We start from the raw sequence: 25,463 nt of genomic DNA, 5'->3' as shown, positions 1-25,463 counted from the left end.
CTGGGCTCCGTCCGGTGCACGTGTGTCTGAAGACAGGCACAGCAGCGTCTATCAGGCACCTTCGTGGAGGAAGACGCCGGTGGCCGCCTGATAGCTGTCCGTGAGGGACTGGGCAAGGAGGGCCTGGTGTCACAACTGCCAAGAATGAGGTGTGGTCTCCACGCACAGACCACAGCAGGCGCCAGGACCCTTATGGAGAGAGGTGTTCTGTATGACCTTAACTTCCGCCAAAAGTGCCCCCAGCTCTGTGCCTACATGTTTGTATATGAAGGATGAACAGGGGGACGGACTCAGTTATTCCAGCACGTGTGTGCCTCGCCTCTCATGCAGCACACGTGTGTGAGATGAGCTGTCACACCAAGCAGGCAGATGCCTGAACAGAAATCACCTGAGAGGTGAGGGCTGGATTGTGCAATCAGACCCTTGTGAGAGAGGCGCAGGCTCGGAAGGGCCGCTGCTGCTTTGGCTTTGCCAGACTGAACGGCGATCTTCAGTGAGAGGGAGCAGGCCTTACCGGTCTCGGCTCCATTTTCCTCACTTGAACCCACTGAGGGTCCTGGACGCAGCCTGGACGGAAGTTCCTGTGGAGGCCTGGAGCCCAAATGGCCACTGTGGGGGAACCAGGCTTTCTTCGTTGGGTGTTGGATGACCTCCTGCTCTGGGGCCCAGGCTCCTTGGCTTCACCATCTGACCTTGCTCTTTGCAGGGCATGAACCTCTCAGCCCCGGTTTCTCATCCACGAAGAGGGGGTCTTGGTGGTTTCTGCAGCACAGACCAGTGGATGTGGCAGGGTAACCTGGCTCTGCCCCCAGGGTGGCTCTCTCACTCTTCTCTCTCACCTTCACTCACACAGGGAACCTGCCAGTCGTGTGGTGTTGCTGGGCCCAACCTGTGGGCCTGTCTCCAGGTAAGGGGTCCTCACAGCCCTTAGGGCGTGGGTTCAGTCCAGATTCTGCTGGCAGTGCCCGCCCCTGGGCAGGCTGCTCTGGCTGCCGTCAAGAGTAACGGGAGGAAAGAGCAGGTTGGAGAAGACGCCAGGCCGAGGTCCCTCCTCCACCCATGGCGGAGCTCTGCTGACCTGTGCAGTCCGCCTTGGTGCCTGGGCTGGGCCTGCCCTTGCCCACATGGAAAGTAGGGACTGTCTCACCCACAGCCATGCCCACAAATGGCCTTCAGGTAGAACTTGACAAGACAGCTGCCCCTGACTGGCTTGGCACAGGCACAGCCCAGACACCATTCAGGAAAATCGGTGGTGTTGTGTTGTGACCATTGCTCACCACACTAACAGAGCAGTTTCCTCTGGGTGGTGGGATTACAAGTGATTTTCATTTTTTTCTACATGACTTTGTAACATTTTGCAAATTTTCTCTAGTATATATTACATTTTATAATCATAGATTTTGTAATCAAGTAAAAAAAAAAGTTTCCTAAAATTTCTTAAAATCCATAAGTAGAAGCAAAAAGGAGAGCAGCACTGGGGCTCAAGACACGGTCAGTCCTTGCTGGAGATACGAGGTCCCAGTGGGTTTCTGGCCTCTTCTATTAGGGCCTTCACTTAGCATGATGTAGCCTGTGGGACAGCAAGAAGGGTGAGACGTGGCCCTGCCTCTGGGGAACCCAAGGTCCTCCAGACAGACAGTCGGAAGTTTACGTGGGAAGTGGTGCCTTTTGGCCATGACTTCGTGACCTCAGCTGAAAGCCATTTCCCAGAACATTTCTCCAGCCTGTGGGGGATATAATTCAGTTGTTAGAGTGCTTGCTTTGCATGCACAAGGCCCTGGGTTCAATTCCCGGCACCACCAAAAAACCCAAAACAAAAACCAGAGTTCAGCCTGTGCATTGCTGACACCAGATGGAAGTGACACCAGACCCTCACAGGGAGGGGCAGGTACACCTTGGCCATTGAATGCCAGCTCCATAGTGGAGATACCCGAGCTGAGCCTGGGAAAGGGGCAGATCTTGGAGAGGAGAACACAGGGCTAAAGGCACCTTGAGACGTGGCGTCAGCATGCCCCGGCCACCTTCCGCCTGTGCTTTGGTTTTTGGTGCTGGGGATTACGCCTACCACTGAGCTACACCCCCAGCCTTTTTTATTTTTGAGACAGGGTCTCACTAAATTGCCCAGGTCAGTCTTGAACTTGTGACCCTCCTGCTTCCTCCTCTTAGGTAGTTGGGATTACAGGCCTGCACCACTGTGCCTGGCAGGAAGTGGGTTCTGGTAGGACAGGGTATGGGCCCCAAGCAGCTGGACTCCAGCTCTGACCCTGCCTGGGCTTCTTGCAAGAGAGCACCAGGCCAGAGCCCCTGCCCTCTCACTGGGAACACAAGTCACTGTTCATGGTGGCTGTCCCGCCCCTTGTGAGCTGCAGGTGGATAGACCTGTACTCCTTTGGGCAGCAGCACCTCAGTTGCCTGTGGTGCCTGTGGGTAGAGCTGGGCCACCCTGGCTTGCGGGGAGCGAGGGGCTTCCTGCGTTGACACCATCCTCTGCTGGTCCCAATCCACACTCACCTCCTCCCTCCCAGGTTGCCTGCCCCTATGTTGGCTGCGGAGAGTCCTTTGCTGACCACAGCACCATTCACGCGCAGGTAGGTGTGGTGGCCAGAGCGCAGGCCATGCAGTCGGGCAGCCTGCCACTCCATCTGCCTGCTCCAGGCCTCAGTGACTAGGGCTGTGAAGTGGGGACAGTCATAGGGAGCCACAGAGAAGCAGGAGAGAGGGAGGGCAGGTGGAAGCGCTGCACAGGCGCCTGACCTGCAGACGGTCCTTGGGTTCCTGATTGGAGGGCGGGCAAAACCTGCTCTCAGCCTCCGACCCCAGTGACCTCTTCTGAGGCCGAAGAGCGAGGTGGCCCTGGCACAGCTTGCCCACCGGTTAGGCCAGGTCTCCTGGGCCTTATTTTGGACCTCACGTCCAGGCTACGAAGCACAACCTGACGGTGAACCTGACCACGTTCCGGGTGTGGTGCTACGCCTGCGAGCGGGAGGTGTTCCTGGAGCAGCGGCTGGCGGCCCGCCCTCCCGGCTCCCCGCCTAAGTTCTCTGAGCAGGTGAGCGGGGTCGCCCTGGCGCTCTGACACTGTCGGGTGGGGGCCAGTCTGTGGAGAGTGCTCCTGGCCAGCGAGCTCTGGGGTGTCTGAGGAGCTTGTGTTGACAACGCCCACCAAGCCCCCCACGTGTTGAGGCCCTCCTGCGTGAAGGCCGCGTGGGGCTTGAGGGTGCAGAGTGGCCTAGAGCAGGGCCCCCTCAGGAGCCCAGCCGCCTTGGGGTGGCCCCAAGGACCCTCCCGGGCCTTATGGGGGGGCTTGACAAGGTCACAGATGGTCCCTGGCTGTTCCAGACCTGAAGCATCCCGAGGGGTCACAAGTGGTCACTGCAGCATGCTCATCTGTGGGAGACACAGGGAAGCGGCCTGGGAGCCGGGCAGCCGGAGAGTAGTCCCTGCAAGCAGCCCAGCCCTGGGCAACCTCCAGAGTGGCCAGTGGAGCCAGCTGTGTCACAATAGTGGACTGGAGTCAACGCCCAGGGGAGGCCAGGCTGCTCGTATCTCCTCCTCATTTAGACGGTCACCTGATAGGTGCTTGATGAGCGTTTATTGAATATACTTTTTTTTTTTTTTTTTTTTTTTTGGGTGCTGGGGATTGAACCCAGGGCCTTGTGCTTACAAGGCGAGCACTCTACCAACTGAGCTATCTCCCCAGCCCTGAATGTGCTTTTTTTAAAAAATATTTTTTAGTTGTTGATTGGACTTTATTTAATTAATTTATTTATATGTGGTGTTGGGAATCAAACCCAGTGCCTCGAACGTACAGGGCAAGTGCTCTACCACTGAGCCATAACCCAGCCCCTATTGGATACACTTTTAAACACAGGAAGTATTTATGAATTTTTAAAATAAAGGCTATAAAGCAGTATATACAGCCAGGCATAAGGGTCCACTGCTGAGGCAAGAGGATGGCAGGTTCAAGGCCAGCCTCAGCAACTTAAGTAGACCCTGTCTCAAAATAAAAACTGGAAAAGGTCTGCAGCTCAGTGGTAGAGCACCCCTGGGCTCTATCCCCAGTGCCTCAAACAAAAGATGAAAACAAAAATGCACCAGTAAAGCAGCACCCAGCTCACAGTGAGTGTGTGGGCAGCTTGCAGTCTGCGTGTTACAGTTATCAGCTCCTCTCACGGAAGTGGAATCGCATAGTTTTTCTGTATGTTCCTGTTTTTCCCCAGATGTATTAGAATAAAATCATTCATTATTGCAAACAGAAAATACAAATCCGTGACCCTGTGCTCACGTTAGGCTGCTGATGACGTATCTTCCCAGGGTGTCCCCTGCTCTGATGGGCAGTTTGGTCCACTCTGCGTGGGGCTGAGGTCTGGGCCTGCCCTGAGGAGGCAGGTGGCCCCCTCCCCCGCCCTTCTCCCCACCCAGCCCCATTTTTCTTCTATTTGGGTCTTGAACACAGGACTCTCCGCCACCCTCTCACCCCCTGAAAGCTGTCCCTATTGCTGTGGCTGACGAAGGAGAGTCTGAGTCAGAGGATGATGACCTGAAACCTCGAGGTAACGACCGCAGAACAAGGGGATCTGGGGGCTGGGAGTGCTAGGATCTGGGGAGGGACAGCCACAGCAGCTTCCCTGGGAGGGCAGCCGGCCCAGCTGAGGTCCTAGAGGCCTGGTGTCCTCCCTTAGCTGTGTGGCCTTGGGCAGGTGGCTCTTCTGCAGGTGGCTGCGTGGCCTGTGTGGATGGGTAGCTGGCCAGGTAGGGCAGCATGGCTTAGGAGCCCGTTTACCTCACGCGTTCAGGCCTGTAGAGTTACAGGACGGAGGCGCAGGGACTTAGGCAGGCTCTCTGGAGAGCACCTCCCGCCATCCTAGGCGGGTCCTGGGTGGAGAGCCTTTGGGCAGCCTTGCAAGGCCTCCCTGGACTGGGCTCTGACCCCGCCCTGGGTGTTTGTCCCCCAGGCCTCACAGGCATGAAGAACCTCGGGAACTCGTGCTACATGAACGCTGCCCTTCAGGCCCTGTCCAACTGGTAGGTGGTCCCCTCCTCCCAGGGCTGGCCGCGCCGGCCTGGCAAAGCTGCCCGGCTGCACGGGTGGCCTTTGACCCTCAGTCCTTCCCAGTCCTTCCTGTTGGAGCGCCCCCTGCAGAACTGAGCAGATGTGTGTGAGGATGCTTGCCAGGGTTTTCTGCTGGGCACCATCCGGAGGCCCACCTGGGGCTGGGACATGTCTCAGGGGAGAGTCCTTGCTTGGTGTGCACATGGGGCTGGGTTCCGCCCCAGCTCCTATCAAAAAAAAATTTAAAAAGCCCCTTTGCAAGGGGTATAAATTGGGTAGCCCAGTCTTATAGGAAATGCAGGAAGAAATGGCATAAGACAGCGTTCCTGCAACAGGAAGGGGTGCAGAACATGGAAGTGGGAAAGTGGGGTTACCAGGCTTTGTGGTAACAGGTGTGGGTCTGTTTCAGGGGAGATCTTTCCTTGGAGGGTAGGCTGTCAATTCTACCAGGCTGGGGGTGTCGCCCATGCCTGGCACAGGATTTCCCACTGGGAACTCAGTATCTATAGGTGAAGGAGGGAACAGATATGTGTATGTAGAAAAATCTGGAGAGAAAAACCCCCAAATGCTCAGAGTAGCTGTCACAGGTGACCGGATGGTCAATTGTTATAGTTTGCTTACTGTATTTTCTAATTTTTAAAATAGTAAATGTATGTTGTACAATCAGGTAACTTTTGAAAGAATGAACCAAAGGAAGGTGGGGAGGCGCCTTCAGGCCTTGGAGGTTGTGCAGATGGGCAGGTAGGGAAAGGGCATCCTGGGCTCGTTCCATGCAGCTCTTGCCCTTGGCCTCAGGCCCTTCAGCGGAAGTTGCATCTGACCCAGGAGACAGGGCTGTGTTCCTGTCCCCGGGTAACAAGTGCCATGCTTGATGGCTTCACCACCACCAACCTACTGCCCCCAGTGTCAGAGGCCAGAAGTCCAGGACCAAGGTGCTGATTGGTCTGGTTTCTTCAGGCCTCTCCCTGACTGGCAGCTGCTGTCTCCTCCAGGTCCTCGCACGGCCTCTCCTGTGTGCACACGGGCCCCGAGCCTGGTTTTCCTCTTACCAGGACACCAGTCTAATCAGATTGGGGCTTGCCTAACAGCCCCATTCTAACATCGCTCCTCTAAAGTAATCCCAGAGACTCAGGAGGCTGAGGCAGAAGGATCACAAGATCGAGGCCAGCCTGGGAAACTCAGTGAGGTCCCTGAGTTCAACCTTAAGTACTGGGGGGAAAAAAAGGGCCCCGTAGCTCTGTAAAGTCATGCTCTGAGGTTCTAGGAGTTAGGACTTTAATGAGCTGGTGGGGGCTACAGTCTAGTCCTAATGGGGTCCTTCTAATCATCTGCAGGCATTTCTGGATGTGGGAGCTCTGTCCCCGCAAACAACCCTTGGGGCGTTTGCTCTCTGCCCAGCTCCTCCTAAATGATCCCGTTCCCTCTTCTCCTCTGACCTGGTTCACACTCCCTTCCCCAGCCCTCCGCTGACCCAGTTCTTCCTGGAATGTGGCGGCCTGGTGCGCACCGACAAGAAGCCAGCCCTGTGCAAGAGTTACCAGAAGCTGGTCTCTGAGGTCTGGCACAAGAAACGGTGAGAGACTGAGCCCCTGACCTGGGCAGGTACATGGGGACTAGATTTCTGTCAGCTGTCTTGATTGGGCGCGTCCTTACACGACCCATGGGATGCTCACAGCAGGTTGCACGCAACCCTGTTTTACCAGTGGGGACACGAGGTGCTGAGATCTTTGCTCACAGTCACAGGGCTTGTGAAAGACAGAACTGAGGTCGAGGGTGGCAGTGAACCCAGATGGCAGCACTTCACAGATGTCTGTGCCCAGCAGGGTGTGGCTCTTAAAATCAGAACATTCTAGATGCTTCACAGTAGAAACCACGTTGACTGGGTGGGGTGGTGCACACCTGTAATCCTAGCACATTGGAGGCTGAGGCAGGAGGATCACAAGTTCAGAGCCAGCCTCAGATTAGCAAGGCACTAAGCAACTCAGCAAGACCCTGACTAGACAGAATAAAAGGACTGGGGATGTGGCTCAGTGATTTAGCACCCCTGAGTTCAATCCCTAGTACCAAAAAAAAAAAAAAAAAACCAGATTGGCTCATCTGGGTAGGAGGGAAATGGTACTCCCCAGCCCAGAGCTCCTTGCCTATCGAGGCAGCAGCCAGGCTCTTGGTTCATTCACACACCCCTCTGGTGTCCCCTATACCAGGCCAGGTGCCTGTGCCTGGAGGCCATCCTAGATTCACTAGTCACCTGCATCTCAGCACCAGTAACTCATGGGTTTGGTCTTCCCACAGACCAAGCTATGTGGTCCCCACCAGCCTGTCCCATGGGATCAAGTTGGTTAACCCGATGTTCCGAGGCTATGCCCAGCAGGTAAGCCACTGAGCTGCCCGAGGCACACCCAGCATCTTCCCATCAGCCAGAGTGGACCCAGCACAGGGCCACAGGGGGCCTGAGTGGGCGGGCCCTGGACCGCACGTGCTGCGTAAGCCCTTTCTGCAGGACGTGGGGCCTCCCAGCCGCCTTTTGGTGCTTAGCCCCACTCCACAGACCGAGGGGCTGAGGCTCAGGGGCCTTGTCACTAGTCCTGGCGCACAGCCCATGTGCGGTGGGGGGGACTCTGAGCCAGGGCAGCCTGGCTGCAGTGTGCTGCCAGCCCCGCACTCAGCGGCCCAGACCTCAGGCCGAGAGTCACTTGTATTAAAGATCTCGATTACGGTTCTTTAAATCTAGAGAACTCCTTTGAAACCAGCTGTATCTTTTCCTGTTTTGTAAAACCACGAGGCCTAGTGCAGGGGTCACAGCTCAGTAGAGCCTGCCCAGGACGCACGCCACCCTGGGCTTGACCCCCAGCACGTGCATGCACACTTGCACACTGTGGGACCAAGACAGGGCAGCCACAGGTGGGCCTCAGCCCTGTGCTAAGCCAGTGAGCCCCAGCTCCAGGTCCCCAGGGCTTCTCAGTCAGGCCTGTCTGCATCTCCTGGGTGCTGTGTGAGCGAGGGGCCCTCAGGTAGAGCAGAGGCCTCCCGGGTGCAGCGCTCTCCCCCCAACATGCCCACTAGGCATCCCAGGTCAGGGCTGCTGGTTCTGTCTCTGCTCACACCCTGGGAGGAGCCTGCACTGCCCTGCCTAGGGAGGGAGCATCCTCGGCCATCACCTTCACTGCCCACCGGGAAGGGGGCACTGTCACCTGGGAGAGGTTCTGCACCTCAGCAGGGAAGGGACTCAGGCCCCGCGGAGCCCATCCCTCACGGCGCTGGCCACCCCTGCGAGGCTCCTTGCTGGCCCTCAGCCCTGGGTGAGGGAGCCGTCGGGGCAGCTCCGTGCTGCGTGGCCGCCGCCTGCACCTGACCACAGCCGCCCTCCCTGGGTCTCCCGAGTCTGACATGCTGTGCAACTGTGGGCCTCTCGTGGCTGAGGGACACTTTCATGCTTCCACCTGAGAATTTGTCAAAGAACATATGATATTTGTGTTGAAAGGAAGGACCAGAAGGAGAAGCAGGTGGTGACTGAGGACCTGTTTTTTCCAAGGACCTTTCAGTGACCCGGGCCCCTGTGTGCTCCCTGTACACACAGGCTGGTGGTGGACCCTCTGGTCCTGCTGAAGGACAGGCATCCTGGGGCCTCCGTTCTTGGGCTGGGGCTTGGCTGGCTTCTTTGGCTCTGCTGCACCACCCTCCCTGCCTTGTGTGGGCCAGGACGGGTCAGGGACTATCAGTGCTAGAACTGGACATGGGACCCAGGGCCTCCTCCAGTGCCCTCAGCTGTCCAGGCGGGTCATGCTCGCCCCCAAGGAACCCCTGAGACCCCCTCCTGTGAGCGCAGCTTCCTGCTGCCTGGCGACCTGGGCACCATCACCACTGCTCCTGGGCAGCCACCCGAGGCGGCCAGCTCACCTCGTGCCCAGATGTGCAGGGCAATGGACCCTGTCTCCGGGGCCTGCCTGCCAGTGTCACACGGGCAAGGGGAGGTGCAGGCACATGGGCCTGGCAGGACGGGGACATCAGGAGAACCAAGGATGAGTGGAGCACGTGGGCGGCGGGCCTGCCGGGTGGCGCTGCTCCTGCGGGGCTCTGCAAGCCCTGCCCTTCAGTGTTCTGCCCTCTACCCCAGGGCTCCCCACCTGCCCACTCTGGCCTCTCATTAGGGAACAGGTGACTTCAGTGGGAGATACTGTGCTGCAGGTGTGGCACGCACCTGGCTTTGCCTGGCACTTGGTAGCTGTGAGACCTGGGAGGTCCCACCCTCTCTGAATCGCGGTGTCCTGCTCAGTAGGCTGGAGATGAGGACAGAACCGCCCTGGAGGCCACCCGAGGGCCGGAGAGGCTGGTCTGCCCGGGGTCCTGCCAGGACCCGCTAGCAGCAGCTGGCATCCTTGTGGGCAGAGGCGGTGGGCAGGTGCAGCTGGTTCCTCCTGTCCCCGGGGAGGCTGTTGACAGAGCCCCTGGTTCCAGGACACCCAGGAGTTCCTGCGCTGCCTGATGGACCAGCTGCACGAGGAGCTCAAGGAGCCCGCGGTGGCCATGGCGCTGCTCACAGAGGCTCGGGACTCAGACTCCAGCGACACAGACGAGAAGCGGGAGGGCGACCGGAGCCCCTCAGAGGACGAGTTCCTGTCCTGTGACTCGAGCAGTGACCGGGGTGAGGGCGACGGGCAGGGGCGCGGCGGGGGCGGCTCACAGGCCGAGACAGAGCTGCTGATCCCAGAAGAGGCGGGCCGCGCCATCTCCGAGAAGGAGCGCATGAAGGACCGCAAGCTCTCCTGGGGCCAGCAGCGCACCAACTCAGAGCAGCTGGACGAGGACGCAGACGTGGACACCGCCATGGCCGCCCTTGACGAGCAGCCTGCCGAGGCCCAGCCACCATCGCCGCGGTCCATCAGCCCCTGCCGGACCCCAGGTATCGGTGAGCCCGGAGCACTCTGGCCTGCGGGGGTCACAGCCCCTTTGCCCAGTAGCCACTGTGTGCCAAGCCTAGCACGGCAGCCCACCTGGATCCTGGCCCCAGGTAGACTCGGGTGAGACGCAGCCTCAGCACCCAGGCCTGTCAGCAGTGGATCCATGAGGGCCCCTGGGAACTAGAAGGGCAGTCCGTGCCCCTGCGTTTGGTGGGGCCGCGTGGGCGCAGGGTAGGTGGCACGGTGGGCAGGGGCCTGGTCCTGACAGGAGGTGCTGGCAGGGCCTCTCCTGGCCCGAGGGGCCTACGTGGCTCCCTGGCTGGTACCATCCCTCCTCTGCCCCCAGAGCCGGACAATGATGCCCACATCCGCAGCTCCTCTCGCCCCTGCAGCCCGGTCCACCACCACGAGGGCCACGCCAAGCTGTCCAGCAGCCCTCCCCGCGCGAGCCCCGTGAGGATGGGGCCGTCCTACACGCTCAAGAAAGGTTCGGGGCCGCAGGGGCGGTGAGCTCGGGCTGGGCATGGACAAGGCACACGTGGCTGCCGGGGCTGAGTGCCCCTCACGTGGGCACACCCAGGGGATGTGGGCAGGGAGCCCCGCTTCCCGGACGGTGGCCTGGGGTGCCCGAGCTGGATCACGCGCCCATCACCTGACCCCGCATCCTGGCAACGGGAGGCGCAGTGTCTGCACCTTGCCCCAGCCCGTCTCGGGAGGCCGGGCCTAGTCCTGTGCTGTGCCCCCAGCCCAGGCCCCGAGCGCGGGCAGCCGGAGGCGGAAGGAGCAGCACTACCGCAGCGTCATCTCAGACATCTTTGATGGCTCCATCCTCAGCCTCGTGCAGTGCCTCACCTGTGACCGGGTGGGTGCCCGGGCTGGGAGGGCCGTCCCGCGGACACCTGCCTTTCTCCAGGGGAGGGCCTGGCTGTGGGCTTCTGGGGCCAGGGCCTGGGGCAGGCTTGGGGTCCAGGGCTGCCAGAAGGTGGGCGCCAGGCTGACCCTCCCCACAGGTGTCGACCACGGTGGAGACCTTCCAGGACCTGTCACTGCCCATCCCTGGCAAGGAGGACCTGGCCAAGCTGCACTCGGCTATCTACCAGAGCGTGCCGGCTAAACCAGGCGCCTGTGGGGACAGCTATGCCACTCAGGGCTGGCTGGCCTTCATCGTGGAGTACATCCGGCGGTATGCCCTCTTCCCACCCGCGGGGCCGTGAACCAGGGCCTGCCCAGCTCTGCTGAGAGGGACACAGACTGGCCCAGGGAGAGCCGGGAGGGAGCTGGGCTGAGGAGGTGCAGGGGCATGCTGGGTGGGCAGCCAGGGGAGCTCCCTGGACACCTTGGGGCAGTCCAGTGAAGACGGGCAGCAAGTGACCAAGTGGCATTTGAAGGTGGGGCAGCAACGGGGCGCCAGCCTGCCCCATGGAAAGAGCAGTGGGTGACCTTCCTGAGCCCTGCTGCATACAAAGGTGCCTGCTGTGCCCGATGTGAGGAATCTGTCACCCCAGGGAGGACCTGGTGGGGTCCACTCCAGGCTCCTGCGCCACCTCTGCCAAGCGGGCTTCCTGGATCTTTCGGGCCTGAGGCCTGAGCAGAGCCCAGCAAAGCCCTGAGTCCTGTTCTTGCCCAGGCCCTGGCCACACCCCATCCCCGTTCTGTCTCTGTAGGTTTGTGGTGTCCTGTACCCCAAGCTGGTTTTGGGGGCCTGTGGTCACCCTGGAAGACTGTCTTGCCGCCTTTTTTGCAGCTGATGAGCTGAAGGGTGAGAGGCCTGGCTGGCGGGGGGAGGTTGCTGGAGGGGGACGGGCGGGCAGACCCCACCCCGCAGGCAGCGTGGGCTGAGCTTGCTGGAGTCCCTGTGGCCGCGTGCCCTCCACTCACGCCTCGTGGCTCGTGGGGTTCATCTGCTTATCTTTTTACCAGTTTGGTGGCAAAAGTGATATTCTGCTTTAGGTTTTCATGTCCTTGATTGTCGATGAGTTTGAATCCTTTTCATTAAATGTATCGACTGTATTCTTTGCAATTTCCCACACCCGTCCTTCTCCTGGCTGCTCGGTATCATGTTCATCTTTGGGAAAACTTTCAATTTCCAGTTGTGGCCCAATACAGACAATGCGGCATTTACCATCCCAGCCTGTTTCAGTGCTGCTCCAATGTTCCGCCGTGTGGTGTTGAGTAGTCACCTTACCGTGCAGCCCTCCATTTTCATCTGTGTGCATGTGCGTGTGTGCGTATGTGGGGTTCCAGTCTGGAACCCAGGCCCTGTGCATGCCAGGCGAGTGCTCTCCATGAGCCCCACCCCGCTCAGAACATTTTCATCTTGCAAAACAGAAACTGTGTCCATTAAGCAGCTCATGACCTCCACCCCAGTCCTGGTGGCCACCATTCTGCTTTCTGACTGGCAGACTTGACTTTCCAGGTACTTCATATATAAGTGGAGTCATAATGCTGGCTTGTTGGTGACTGACTTGCTGAGCATAGTATCCCCAAGGTTCACCCATGTAGTGTGCATCAGAATTTCCTTCCTTTTTATTTTTGTTTCTTGCAGTGTTGAACGCAGGGCCTTGTGCATGCCAGGCAGGTGCTCTCCCACTGAGTCACATCCCCAGCCCTTTTCTGGGCCAAGTAATATTCCATTCAGTGGCTCCACTACACTTTGTGTATCCATTGGTCCCTCAGTGGACGCTGTGGTTCCTTCTGGGTCTAGCTGTCGTGAATAATGCAGCTGTGAGCAAGGCACCTCTTGGAATTCCGCTGTGTGCACTCAGGAGTGGGATTGCTAGAGCATGTGGCGGTTCTAGCTCTGACTTTCTGAGTATCCACCACTCGGGTTCCTGCAGGGTCGGTGCTGTGCATCCTGCCTGGTGCTCGTGTTTTTGCACACCTCACCTCTGCTGTGGTGCTGCCCTTGCAGCAGACCTGCAGGTAGTGGCGTCTCCTGAGGTCAGGTTGGCCTTGGCCGGTGGGGCGGCCTGGAGCGTCTGCTCGGTGCTGTCCTTGTCTGCACAGCCTGGGCTTCGGGAGGGTCTGCGCCAGCCCCGCCGTTCGCGGTCGGGCTGTTCTGCTTTGCAGTAGGGCTCTCTGTCCTTGACTGGGACTGCTGCCTGGTGCTGGTGTGGCAGCGCCTCCGGTCCTGTGGTCGCCTCCCTCTGTCTCTGGTTCACGGGGATCTTGGATTTTGATGCAGCTGCACCGTCTGCTTCTGCCTCCGTTGCTGTGGCGGAGCCAGGCCAGCTGTCGACTGCGCGCTCTGCAGCTCTCCCGTGTTACAATGAGTTCTGCTCGAGTCTGCCCAGGCCTTCGGTCCCTTCTGAGCTGGCTTCTGTGAGGGCGGGAGGCCAGGCGAGGCACCTCGAGCCTTAGAGCTTTGGAAGTGTTTTCTGGCTCTAACGTCGCACTTCCCTCACATTTTGCCCATCGACTTCTAATTCTGTGTTTAGAGCTGTCTGCGTGGAATCTCAGGGTCCCCAGGGTACACTCGCGCTCTGTGCCCCGTGGGGTCCCGCCCCTCACACCCCTGGCCTGCTGCTCTGCTCCCTCCCATCGCCCCGCTAGCCGCCTCGCTTCTCTGTTGCAGGTGACAACATGTACAGCTGCGAGCGGTGCAGGAAGTAAGTGCACCTCCAGCCCTTCCCAGCCCCCTTCCCAGCATGCTCCCGTCTCCACGCTTCCCCGCCCCCTGTCGGCTTCCAGAGTGACAGGGTCAGGGACTGCCGGCATGCCCCTCTGCTCCCCGACGGGACGCCAACCGTGCTCCCTCATGCCTCCTCCCAGGCTGCGCAACGGCGTGAAGTACTGCAAAGTCCTCCGGTTGCCTGAGGTGAGTGAGCGCCGCGGCTTGGCCGGCTCCTTCTCCACACTGTGGTGGGCACTGGGCTGCTAGGGGCATCCAGGAGGGCCAGGGCCCGGGAGGCTGAGAGACTTGGCGGCCCGTGGAGGCCTGCTCCTCAGCTGAAACCCGGTGTCCTGTTGTGGCCTGGGCGCTGAAGCCCACATGAGCCCTGGAAGGAAGCTGAGTGGGGCCTCGGCCTGCAGGGCAGTTGGGAAGGCCCTTCTGAGGAGGTGACCTCTGAGTGGCACCTCCAGGGTAGAGGCTGCTGTCAGCCTGATGAGGTAGGAAGATGGGCACAGCCCTAAGGAGGAATGGGCGTGGCAGGAGTAACGGGGAGGCTGTCCCAGGATGGGGGGCCAGATGGCACGCAGGATCCAGAAGCCTTTGCAGAGAAGCTGCCAGGCGTCCTGCCGACAGGGCTGGTTGGCAGTGTTCCTGGATGGTACACTTGGTGGGCCAGTAACAGACTCAGCTTCCCGAAGGGACCAGCCAGCTCTCAGCCTGGCCTCAGGCAGCAGAGCCTGTGACCTGCAGTGGGCTTGTCCAGCTACCTCGTGGGACCTGGCGCCCAGAGTTTGCTGGCAGATTGCAGCCGCTGGCCCGGCCCGCCACTCGAGGCTTCAGCAGGGGGCTTCTTGTCATTTCCACCAAGATGAGTGGGGTGACCGCGCCTGCCCTCTGCCCTCAGATCCTGTGCATCCACTTGAAGCGCTTCCGGCACGAGGTGATGTACTCGTTCAAGATCAGCAGCCACGTCTCCTTCCCTCTCGAGGGCCTCGACCTGCGCCCCTTCCTGGCCAAGGAGTGCACGTCCCAGATCAGCACCTACGACCTCCTGTCCGTCATCTGCCACCACGGCACGGCAGGCAGTGAGTGGCAGCCCCGCGGCCGGCCCCCACGCCCGCCCGCCCCCCGCGGGCCCTGTGACCGGCTGCTCTCCCTGCAGGCGGGCACTACGTCGCCTACTGCCAGAACGTGATCAACGGGCAGTGGTACGAGTTTGACGACCAGTACGTCACCGAGGTGCATGAGACGGTGGTGCAGCACGCCGAGGCCTACGTGCTCTTCTACAGGTGGGCGGGGCCTACGTGCTCTTCTACGGGTGGGCGGGGCCTACGTGCTCTTCTACGGGTGGGCGTGGCCTCTCGGGAGCCCCAGGCCGGGCGCGCCCACACCGCCCTCCCTCCCTCCCTAGGAAGAGCAGCGAGGAGGCTGTGCGGGAGCGGCAGCAGGTGGTGTCCCTGGCCGCCATGCGGGAGCCCAGCCTGCTGCGGTTCTACGTGTCCCGGGAGTGGCTCAACAAGTTCAACACCTTCGCCGAGCCGGGGCCCATCACCAACCAGACCTTCCTCTGCTCCCACGGAGGTGAGGCGCCCACCCCGGGGACGCTGGCGTGGGGCGCGGGCTGAGCCCAGCTCTGCCTCCCTGTGCCCGCTCCACAGGCATCCCGCCCAACAAGTACCACTACGTCGACGACCTGGTGGTTGCCCTGCCCCAGAAGGTGTGGGAGCACCTCTACAGCAGGTGAGGCGGGAGGGTGTGGGAGCACCTCTACAGCAGGTGAGGCGGGAGGGTGTGGGAGCACCTCCACGGCAGGTGAGGCAGGGGTGGCGCGGAGCCCTGCTGTTAGTGTTTCTTCTCAAAGAGGACACTTGGTCTGTGAGGTCCAGTCTGTCCCTCCACGTGTGAGGGATGGGAAACAGGCTCCCACGGAGGCAGGTGTGATCATCCGCCCATAGAGGCCCTGCTGGGAACTGTCAGAATCAGGGGCAGCTCTCCTGCTGCAGCCCAGCCCTGCCAGGCCCTCTGCTGCGGGTGGGCAGTGTGGTCAGCTCTCCCTGCCCTGGCCCCACCCTAGGCCTGCCCAGCCACATCCATCCCCAGGCCAGAGCCACCTCCCGCCTGCCCAGCTGCCAATAGGGGGTCAGAAACTTACAGGGAGATGTGTCCCTCGATCCTGGGGGCCCCCTGGGCCAGGGACACATACTCTCCTGCCTGCAGCCTCCCTAGGACAGCGTCTTGGGCTCCAGGCACACGGCACCCGCCCAGAGGAAGCAGGCTAGGCTGCCTGGTCTGCGCGGCCCTTAGTCTGCCAGGCCTCCACAGCTGTGCGGTGGCACGCAGCTAGCGAGGGGACTGTGGAGGGCACCCTGCTCTGCTTGAGCCGCCACCTGCCCCGTCCTCAGGGCCACGTCTCTCCCTCTCCCTGAGTGCAGGTTTGGGGGCGGTCCTGCCGTGAACCACCTGTACGTGTGCTCCATCTGTCAGGTGGAGATCGAGGCCCTGGCCAAGCGCAGGCGCGTCGAGATCGACACCTTCATCAAGGTTCGCCAGGGTGGGGTCCTGGGGGTCAGCTGGGATGTGGCTTCCTGGGTTCAGCCCCAGCAAAAGAAAGTGCCACCGTCAGGGCCTGGGGTGCAGCCCAGCCACATAGCACCCACTTCATGTCAGGGCCTGGGGTGCGTCCCAGCCACGTAGCACCCACTTCACATCGGGGCCTGGGGTGCGGCCCAGCCACGTAGCGCCCACTTCACGTCAGGGCCTGGGGTGCGGCCCAGCCACGTAGCGCCCACTTCATGTCAGGGCCTGGGGTGCGGCCCAGCCACGTAGCGCCCGCTTCACGTCAGGGCCTGGGGTGCGGCCCAGTGACGGCACGTGCGGAGCCTAGATTCCATCCCCAGCACTGCAAAAAGCAAAGCGGGGTGCTGATGCGAAGGGACAGCAGTGAGCAAGAGGAGCCTCGGAAGGCCGCGACCCCGGGAAGCGTGGTTGCCCGCCATCCCGGCCGGTTAGAAAGCCCTCTGCGGCGCCTGGGCCTGCTTGCACGCACCCTGCCTGGGCTCCACCCAGCCCTGGAAAGCAGGTCTTGAGAGGCAGTGAGACAGCGGCCGCCTGGTGTGGGACCCCGTAGGACATTTCGTGGAACTTGTCTGGTGGTGTTTGGGGCTGGGCTGGGGCGTTGGGACCTCCAAAGGGAGAGGCGCTGACCGGCTGCCCCGCGCCCCGCAGCTGAACAAGGCGTTCCAGGCCGAGGAGTCGCCCAGCGTCATCTTCTGCATCAGCATGCAGTGGTTCCGGGAGTGGGAGGCCTTCGTCAAGGGCAAGGACAGCGGTGAGTGAGCCGCCCTCCGCACCTGGCGCCGGCCACCTGCAGGGACTCTGGGAGGCGAGGTCCCGACAAGATCTCTGTTGCCCTCCAGGGTGAGCAGGGGACTCGGTGCCCTTCCAGGCGGCCCTGCGCTGTCCCTCCCTCCCCCTCGCTCACTCCCCACTGACACCCAGGGTCGCCACCCGCTCTCCTGCAAGGCCAGTCCTGTGGTCCCTTGGCCCTGCACGGTCGATTGTCCCAGACTCTCAGGAAAGGCTGTGCTACTGTCGTCTGACCCTTCAGATTTACAGAGGTAGTACAGACCCCATGACCAGAGTTCCCAGGTCCCCACTGTCCCCAGCAAAGAGCAGCAGGGACAGACCTTGGCCTGGATGGGGACACCCTTGCTCCCCTCAAGCCCACCCTTGGGCCCCCAGACCCCTTGACCCTGGCAAGGTCAGCAGAGTCAGTGGATCCATGTCCTGCATGTCGGCCACCCGCTGGGTGCACAAGCACCCGCCAGGGCTCAGGAGGGGCTGCGTCTCACTGCCTCACAGCTTGGCCCCCGACGGGCAGGGAGAGGGTTCCAGGGACACCCGCAGCTTCCCTAGCATTGACCAAAGCAGTCAGACATGGCTGTAGTTGAAGACAACAACAATGGAGTCCCAGCCCTGGCCTGGACACGGACCCCGCCACCTGCCAACTCTGACCCTGCAGAGTGCCTAGCCGGTCCAGGTCTCAGTTTCTGTCTGAATGAACAGTCTGACCTCATGATTTCTGAAGGTTAAATGAAGGGACTCATGGAAAGGGGATTCATGGCAGCTGCCAGCAGAGATTAGGACATCGCTCACCTGCCAGACTGTTGCCAGCATGCCGGGGTCTGAGGTGATCACGTGCATCCTGGAAATTCCCTCTGCTGGGCCCAAGGATGCCGGGGCCCCTTGGCTCACACTGCAGAAGAGGACCCCCTGGTACCCCAGCACCTCCCTGTTGGATGTTCTAAGCTGGTTGGGCTCAGTGATGCACAGCTGTAATCCCAGCATTTGAGAGGCTGAGGCAGGAGGATTACAAGTTCCAGGCCAGCCTGGGCAACTTAATGAGGCTCTGTCTTAAAATTTCAAAAGGGCTGGGGTGTGACTCAGTGGTAGAACGCCCCTGGGTTCAATCTGCAGTACCGAAAAAACAGATTCCAAGCTGTCCGAGGCTCAGGCTTGGGACAGCCTTGCAGGACACAGCGTGGGAGCCTCCCTGGAGAAGGGCTCTGCCACAGGCAGGGCCCTGGAGGTGCTGAGTCTGCGGCCTTTCTCTTCCAGAGCCTCCTGGACCCATTGACAATAGCAGGATCGCGCAGGTCAAAGGAAGTGGCCACGTCCAGTTAAAGCAAGGTGAGCCTCCAGGCCCAGCCAGGCTGCTGGCCCTCCTGACTGCCAGGTGGTTGCCTAGTCCTGATCCCCGCAGGAGCCCCCTGGCCACCTATCTCAGAGTTAGGCTGTTTTCCCACCCAAGTCGAGGCCCCAGGGATGCGTGTGGGTCCTCCAGGCGCCTCCCTCAGCAGACGTGCCCGCCCCATCCTTTATATCAGCCCCGCCCTGGGACATAGGGACTGCAGTCAGAGGTGTGTCCTCGGGGTCCTCAGAAAACCGTGTCCCTGTGGACAATCCTGCAGTTTCCACTTGTGAACCACTGAGGCCACAGGCCACGGCTCGAGCCACGGCCCCGCCCCAGTGTGCCCTTGGCCCCGCAGGGGCTGACTACGGGCAGATCTCGGAGGAGACCTGGACCTACCTGAGCAACCTGTACGGGGGCGGCCCGGAGATCGCCATCCGGCAGAGTGTGGTCCAGCTGCAGGACCCCGAGAGCTTGCACGGGGAGCAGAAGATCGAGGCCGAGACGCGGGCCGTGTGACTTGGTGGCCAGGCTGTAAGTCCTGGTGGCCGGCCTCCCGCTGCAGACTCCTCTGCGAGTCTCCTGGAGGGGCCTGCCCGGCTGAGCTGGCTGTTCCCACAGGCTGCGGGCCCCTCCCTGCGGAGGCCTGTGCCCAGCAGAGGCCCTGCTGTGGCCGCGCAACTGCGTGTGGCGGTGTTGGTGGCTCACAGCGCTAGTGCTGCCCCCGGGAAACACATCCACTCCGCTGTGTCAGTGGCCAGGACTCTGATGGTAATTTGGGTCTTTGTCCTGTCAGTGCCACGCCAGTCACTGTCATCGTCGTCCCCAGACCTGCCCTCCTGCTAGCTCAGGCCCAGATTTTCCCTGGTGCCCAGTGCTGCCCCCTCAGTCAGAGGCTAGCGCTGGGACACGGGGTCGTGAGAGGCTGCCGCCTCCCAGCGCCCAGAGGCCCAGAGGGAGGAGGCTGCGGCTGGAGAGCAGAGCAGCACATAGCTCAGGACCCGAGGGGCTTCTGTATGTCCTCCCTGCCGGCCACCCCTGCACCCTGGCTGTCATCGGAGGCCCTGGAGTCGCGGGCTCTTCCGGGCGTGTCCTGCAGACTCTGCTGGCTGGCGGTTAGGACAGAGCAGGGGAGATCTCGGCTGGGGATGTTTCCGGAGGCGGCCGACCCTCACCCGACGTCCTGCTCGGCCGCCAGCGATTGGCTGTGACTTGCCTCGCTGGTCGGCCTCAGCCTCGCGGAATGCCAAGCTGCCACCAGGGACTGGACAGTGGGGCAGAAATACCTCATGTGTTGTATTCGCGGCTGGCGCGGCTTCCCGGCGGCCTAGAGCAAGCTTCGGCCCCTCCTCCCAACCCGGCCCTGCAGGTCCCGCCTGGGGAGGGGTGCGGGGCTCCTCCCGCAGCAGGCAGGTCTCTGCGGAGCCCAGCAAGGCTGGGGGCCCCTGTCTGCAGCAGCGGGGCGAGGGGTGCACCCTGCGGGGTCAGAGCAGGGGTCCCGGGACCAAGCCCTGTGCCCGTAGCCTGCAGTCTCCGGAGAAGCAGGGCCCAGGAAGTTCTGGCAGGCGTCCCTTTGGAGCCCCGCCTTGCTTCTGGGGTCCGTTTCACCGGGTCTGTTCCTTCACGCCCAGACAGACAGCTGCTTCTGGGAGCCGTGATGCCGCCGTCCTTTGAAAGCTGCCGCAGCCCTGCCACCCTGCTGCAGAGCCCTGCTGCGCTGCACCGAGATGCGGAGGCCACTGTGCAGGCTGCTACCTGGCCCTGGTGTCTGCAGGGTCGGGCGTGTGTTCAGAATGTCATAATAAACAGACGCACCCACGGTCACCTCTGCCTTTGCCGCAGTCATTTCTGTCCCTGGAGGGAAAGTGGATCTGGCCATGTGGAGGGGTCGTGGGGAAGGGCCGGGCACAGCGGAGCAGCAGGAGCGGGTGGAGGAGACCTGGGCCCTTGAAACACCCTTGGTGACACGGCCAGCACGTCCCACATCCCTCAGCAGGTGGCCGCAGAGTAGTGGCCAGAGAAGCTGCCTCTCCCAAGACCCTCTGCACGGGCCCTTCCCACAGCCCAAGCCGAGGCTGCCTCTGAGCCACGACCTCTGCAGCTGCTCTGGGGGTGCCTGGCACTCGAGATGTGAGTGTCTTACCCTGCAGCTTGGTTGGGTTTGTTTTTACTCTGGAGACTTTTCTGGGGAGCAGAATTTAAGATTTCTGTAAATTACTCTGGAGACATTTGCTTGTCAGCTGGGGTGCAGCTCCGGGTGAAGCCCGGGCTAAGCACCCAACGAAGTGTGACTATCAGCCTGTCAGACGCCAGCGCAGAAACACCTGCAGCCTGAGGCGCAGGCAGTGACTGAGTGCCCTCCCCAGGCAGGGGCCCTTGGTCTCCTGGTGCCAGCGGGGCCCTGGTCCTGGGTCACACGCCGCACGCAGCTCTGGGCCTTGCTTGGGCCTGGCTCACGGTGGAGGAGGGTGGGCGGGGTCCCAGGGCTTCGCAGCGGCAAGAATGGAAAGACCGTGGAAGGTTGGTTGGTTGGTTGGTTGGTTGGTTGGTTTCAGAGGTTTGGAGATGGTCATTGCTTGTGCTGAGGGAGGTGAGGTAGGAGCGGATAGGTACCAATTTGCCTTAAAATGTTTCCTATGTATTTTCCCTGAAATACCCAGCTTTTAAGGGGCTCCGCCAGAGCTGAATCCGGAATCTGAAGCCCATTCACTCAGCTGGGTGGAGACAGGAAGTGCTCTAGGCAGCTGGAAAGGCCCGTCCAGGCTTCCCTCTGTGCACTGTCCCCAGGGGACAGTGTCTCCTGAGGTCTGAGCCTGGGATGGTTCCTTGGTGCCTTTTATTTTGTATTTAGGGACAAGGTCTCACTAAATTTGAAGCTGCCCTTGAACTTGAGACCCTCTTGCCTCAGCCTCCCTTCTTCAGTGCCTTTTGAAGGTGTCAGGAAGCCACCCCTGCTGGGGGACTGGGTGGGGTGCAGCTCGTCTGTCTCCCTGCGGTGCAGAGACGTCTGCAGGGTGCAGCTCCCCAAGCCTGTGCTTCTGCTGCCGTCCTGCTTTGTTTTATTTATTTGTGGTGCTTGGGAGTGAACCCAGGACCTTGTGCATGCGAGGCAAGCGTCCTACCCACTGAGCTAGGTCCCCAGCCCGATGCCATTCTGCTTTAAATGCAGTATAAACATAAATTATCCTGAGAGTCTTGTCCTACCTTTTTCTGACCCTGGGCGCGAGGACGTGCGCTCTGGCCCTACCTCCTGGGGCTTTGTCCACAGTAGCAAGGGCAGAGGTGGAGGAGGACTCTGCGCCTTCAGGGACAGCTTGAAAGAGGGTAGGACACCTTGGGGGAGGTCACCAGCCCCAGGGACGTGCTAGGATGCAGTCTCCTGTCTTTCCATTGGCTTGACACCAACAACCTGTCCAGATGAAGGGCGTCTGGAGAGCAGGGGCTGGGGGTGGGGTTCTGGAAGGCTCTGGAGCTTGAGCACAGGGGCACTGCACTCTCCTGGGAAGAAGCTTTGCTGGCCCCTTACTGCTGTCCTGTGGCCCCAAGCCGTCCCTGGATGGTGCGCTCACCAAAAGGAGCTGGGAGGAGAGCACGTCCCAGTCAGGCCTGCGAGCGAGCCCACGGTGCCCCCCGGGCTGCTGAGGGCCAGCCGGCTGCTGTCCCCAGTCTTGGTGGGACAAGACCCCAGGTGGAGTGACTCTGACGGGCCCTCCGTGCCGACCCCACATGCCTTCTTTTCCAAGAAGCAGTTTGCCTGCAGCCTTGCCTGGCCTCAGTGGACAGGACACGTCACATTCCTCAGCAGACTACCCCTTATCTGCAGGAGAAATTTAGGTCTGAAATAATGTCAATAGGAACACAAAGTCCTAAAGGGGAGGACTTGTGGCCCTTCCGCAGAGCAGACCCTGGAGTTCGGGAGGTAAGGATAATTCCCCCAGAGTCCAATTAGGACTGGTCAGATGGGCCCAAGTGGCCTAGAGTTGTCATGGCAGTGGGGACTTGAAATCTGATGTCATCCTGCTGTCAGTCAGAGGTGGACCTGGGTGGGACTCCCTGGAAGCTTCCCTGGGACTGTCGATAAGACTGGAGCAGGAGGGGCATGCTGCCCCTCTCCCTCTCCCTCCAAGCGGCCCCTTCCCCTTGCCCATCCCTTCTACCGGGCTTGTGCCTGTTGCTCTGAGGGACGAGTCTGAAATCTTCCTGACTTATTGCAAGAATCGGGGCTTGAAGGGGGGTCTTCACACAGCCTCGGTTTCCCGGAAGGCTCCAGTCCTGTAAAAATCTCAGAAGAAAGGACAGCAGGGGCCTGGGAGGACATGTTCCACCTAGCTGGTGGGCAGGGCCCTGGGCATTGGCCCCTCCCAGCCAGGCCTGAGGTTGTCGCCCCTTACTGTTTCCGCTCCGAGACCCAGTCGGTGCACACTGGCGCAGACGCTGGTCTACAGGCTGTCGGGTGGAGGCTGCGGTTCACAATCACTCTGCCTGGCCTCCTGCTCCCTCCTCCCTCTCTCCCTCCCTCCACAGCCCCTCCCTACCCACCGGTTTCCTTCCCAGTCCCCTGGTCAGGGACACTCCTGTTGCTCTGCCTTCTGCTTCCACTAGAGGTCACCACCGCCCCTGCTGACCAGTGGCCTGGGGCTGGGCGCGGCCAGGCCGTGGGGGTGGCTGAGGTGGCCTGCATTTCTAGACCTACAGGAGGAACCTGACACACAGGCCTTCCACCTCCCTAAGCCTCTGAGTCAGGCGTGTCTGGCTGTTGGGAACCAGTCAGGTGTCAAGGGGCTCCCCAGATGCACCAGAATACAAATTGCGCAATGGGCTCCCTGCTGATTCCAACCTGTGTGGGAAGGAGCTCCCACCCGGGCCCAGGCCAGCAGAGCGTTTGCCGCTGGAGGCTGGAGGCTGGACGGAGAGGAGCCGTGCAGACCTCCCACCCTGCCACGGAGAACAGGCTGGAAATGTCCTTCCTTGAGTTGTCCTCCGCTGACAACCTAGAGGAGAGGGCAGGACAGCTGGGACAGCCACGGCGCCCCTGGTTCCCTCACCCCGCTCCCCTCACTGGGCCATGCGTTCCCGAATTCTCTGAACCTGGCTCCAGCCTTGGAGGCAGGTCTCCCCTTGAAGCTAGTTCTGTGCGCCTTGCCTCGGGGAAGAGACTGTCCTCTCCTCCCCTCCTGCCCTCCGTGAGTTAGACATTTGGCATGGGCAGCAATGCCCTGGTCACACCTGGTGAGCTGCTGCTATCTCCCCTGGTGGATAACTGTCTTCTTAAAACAGCCCTGGCAAGTCTTAGGAAACGGGCGCAGTGGGGACCGCCTGTACCCCAGTGATTCAGGAGGCTGAGGCAGGTGCGGGCATGAGCCAATCATCTCAAAGGCGGGGCTGAAACTCTCAAAGCCGGTTGTGGACCAGGGCCTGACGCTGCAACCTGCTGGTAGGTGCGGGACACTAGGGTCCCCGCCCTTTAAAGTTTTCCCAAAACAGCTCAGCATGGCCTGCAGCTGTACAGAAACCAGCAATTCCAGCCGGGCCAACAGGAGAACCAGCTTGAGCCCTTGTGACTCGGATCAGATCAATGACCCGTGAACCACTCTGACTGTCCCACCTCCCCTGCAGCGGGCTCCTGAGCAGCCAGCATAGCTGCACAGAGTCTGCACACAGAAAGGACGTTCCTACTTCCCGGACCCTTGGACCAATCAACCGGAATCGCAGAGGACTGATGGCCCTCCCAGTGGGGGGGAGTGGCCCTCCCACTCAGGTCTCAACACCGCCGCCCCCCCCCCCCAGCAGCTGTGACCTCTCCCTCTCAGCCCAGGGGACTCCTGACAGCACCACACACTTGGAACTGTGGTCATCTTTCTGCAACAAAAGAGTCCGTGATGATACACCAGAAGTTACATTTTATTTAACATTTAGAAGATTAACATAGTTACAAGGTCAATATGAGCCTTCCAGTGGAAGCACTTTATTTGGTTTAATTCCATTTCCAGGGACAAACAGGCTATTCCAGACCTTAACAGTGGCAAGGGGCATTTACAACACTGAATTGCCTCCAAGCATAGAGTAAGTGCGCGCGCGCGCGCGCACACACACACACACACACACACACACACACACACAAACGCGAAAGTGTAAAGGTGCTTGACATCGGGTTAAAACATAATTGTAGATTTTTTTTTGTACTGAGATTGAACTCAGGTGTACTTTACCACTGAGCTACATCCCCATCCCTTTTCATTTTCAATTTTGAGACAAGGTCTCACTAAGTTGCAGAGGCTGGCCTTGAACTTGTGATCCTCCTGCCTCAGCCTCCTGATTTGCTGGGATTATAGACTTGCCCTACCTTGCCTGGCATGGATCATTTTAAAAAATAACTTGTTGGACGTTATAAGCACAGGAGGCGGAGCCAATAAGAAACATGAAACCACAATTTCTGGAAAAATACTTGCATTATCGTAATTTTTTACGTTGTGTAAACTTTCTATTATAATGGCAGATGTTACCAAGTGGCAGGAGGCCTCTGTGCTGCGTTGGTTAGACACACCGAGGCTGACCCACGCTGAGCATGGTGAACCCAGAGGAAAATCCCACAACTCTCTTTTTAATCTTTTTCCCTCCCTCATCCTGTAAAGAAAAAAACCTAGGTAAATGACAAGTTCCTCTCTTTCCCTTTGTCCCTTTATGTCCTTTTCAGAGTGGGTTCTTTAAAAATGATCCATTCTTACCTTACAACACTGCATTCTAGCAATGACGGGGCGGGGCTGGGGAGGAACACGGAGCGCCCCGTCTCCTGGGGGAAACCGCTCCAGGGAAAGCGCTTCCAGCGGGGATTCCCTGCGGAAAGCCCTAGGCCCCGCCGGACAGCCCGCTCTCTCCACCCGGCCGCACCGACGGCAGGGAGTAGACCCCGCGGAAGGCTTGAGAAGCGCTCGCTCCCCGTTCTTTGGGGGGCACGGGTGGTACAGAAAATTTAAAAAAAGCGGGTGCCGGGTTCCTGGAGCGCGGGCACATCCTCCGCTGGGTTTCCGACGCTAAGAGAACAAAGGACTGCGGCTGCGTCTCCCCGTGTCGCAAGAGACGAATCTGCCCCGGCCGGGACGCGAACCGCGGGACGCACATGCATGACGGAGGCTCTAAAATCAGACTAAAATAGCATCTTCGCGGAGCGGCGAGGGTCAGCCCGCCGAGCCAAAGGCCAGGAGTCCCGGG

General features: G+C 60.4%; 1 protein-coding gene across 14 annotated transcripts in view; it reads left to right on the top strand.

Moving 5' to 3' along the window:
- Usp20 (ubiquitin specific peptidase 20) overlaps nt 1–20,072 on the top strand; it is a 38,493-nt gene extending 18,421 nt beyond the window's left edge. For 6 of the 14 annotated variants that reach the window (XM_047524794.1, XM_047524793.1, XM_047524795.1 and 3 more), the window contains 22 exons: nt 854–907; nt 2,526–2,588; nt 2,918–3,049; nt 4,457–4,553; nt 4,956–5,025; nt 6,513–6,626; nt 7,346–7,424; nt 9,509–9,959; nt 10,298–10,438; nt 10,698–10,813; nt 10,962–11,134; nt 11,616–11,710; nt 13,526–13,559; nt 13,723–13,768; nt 14,469–14,649; nt 14,727–14,853; nt 14,976–15,145; nt 15,223–15,304; nt 15,997–16,105; nt 16,790–16,892; nt 18,182–18,253; nt 18,613–20,072. In XM_047524794.1, the coding sequence (XP_047380750.1) occupies nt 854–907; nt 2,526–2,588; nt 2,918–3,049; nt 4,457–4,553; nt 4,956–5,025; nt 6,513–6,626; nt 7,346–7,424; nt 9,509–9,959; nt 10,298–10,438; nt 10,698–10,813; nt 10,962–11,134; nt 11,616–11,710; nt 13,526–13,559; nt 13,723–13,768; nt 14,469–14,649; nt 14,727–14,853; nt 14,976–15,145; nt 15,223–15,304; nt 15,997–16,105; nt 16,790–16,892; nt 18,182–18,253; nt 18,613–18,773 (2,670 nt within the window). In that variant the 3' untranslated portion in view covers nt 18,774–20,072. Of the gene's footprint in view, nt 1–853; nt 908–2,525; nt 2,589–2,917; nt 3,050–4,456; nt 4,554–4,955; nt 5,026–6,512; nt 6,627–7,345; nt 7,425–9,508; nt 9,960–10,297; nt 10,439–10,697; nt 10,814–10,961; nt 11,135–11,615; nt 11,711–13,525; nt 13,560–13,722; nt 13,769–14,468; nt 14,650–14,726; nt 14,854–14,975; nt 15,146–15,222; nt 15,305–15,996; nt 16,106–16,789; nt 16,982–18,181; nt 18,254–18,612 lie in introns of those variants that run through there. The other 8 variants (XR_007104974.1, XR_007104973.1, XM_047524801.1 and 5 more) reach the window with 8 other exon arrangements.
- The last annotated feature ends 5,391 nt before the right edge of the window (nt 20,073–25,463 follow it).

This window comes from Sciurus carolinensis, chromosome 14 (genome assembly GCF_902686445.1).
Source record: "Sciurus carolinensis chromosome 14, mSciCar1.2, whole genome shotgun sequence".
In the NCBI taxonomy this organism is placed as follows: Eukaryota; Metazoa; Chordata; class Mammalia; order Rodentia; family Sciuridae; genus Sciurus; species Sciurus carolinensis.
The sequence above is the reverse complement of the archived record's forward strand: the minus strand, read 5'-3'. Positions and strand labels throughout refer to the sequence as shown.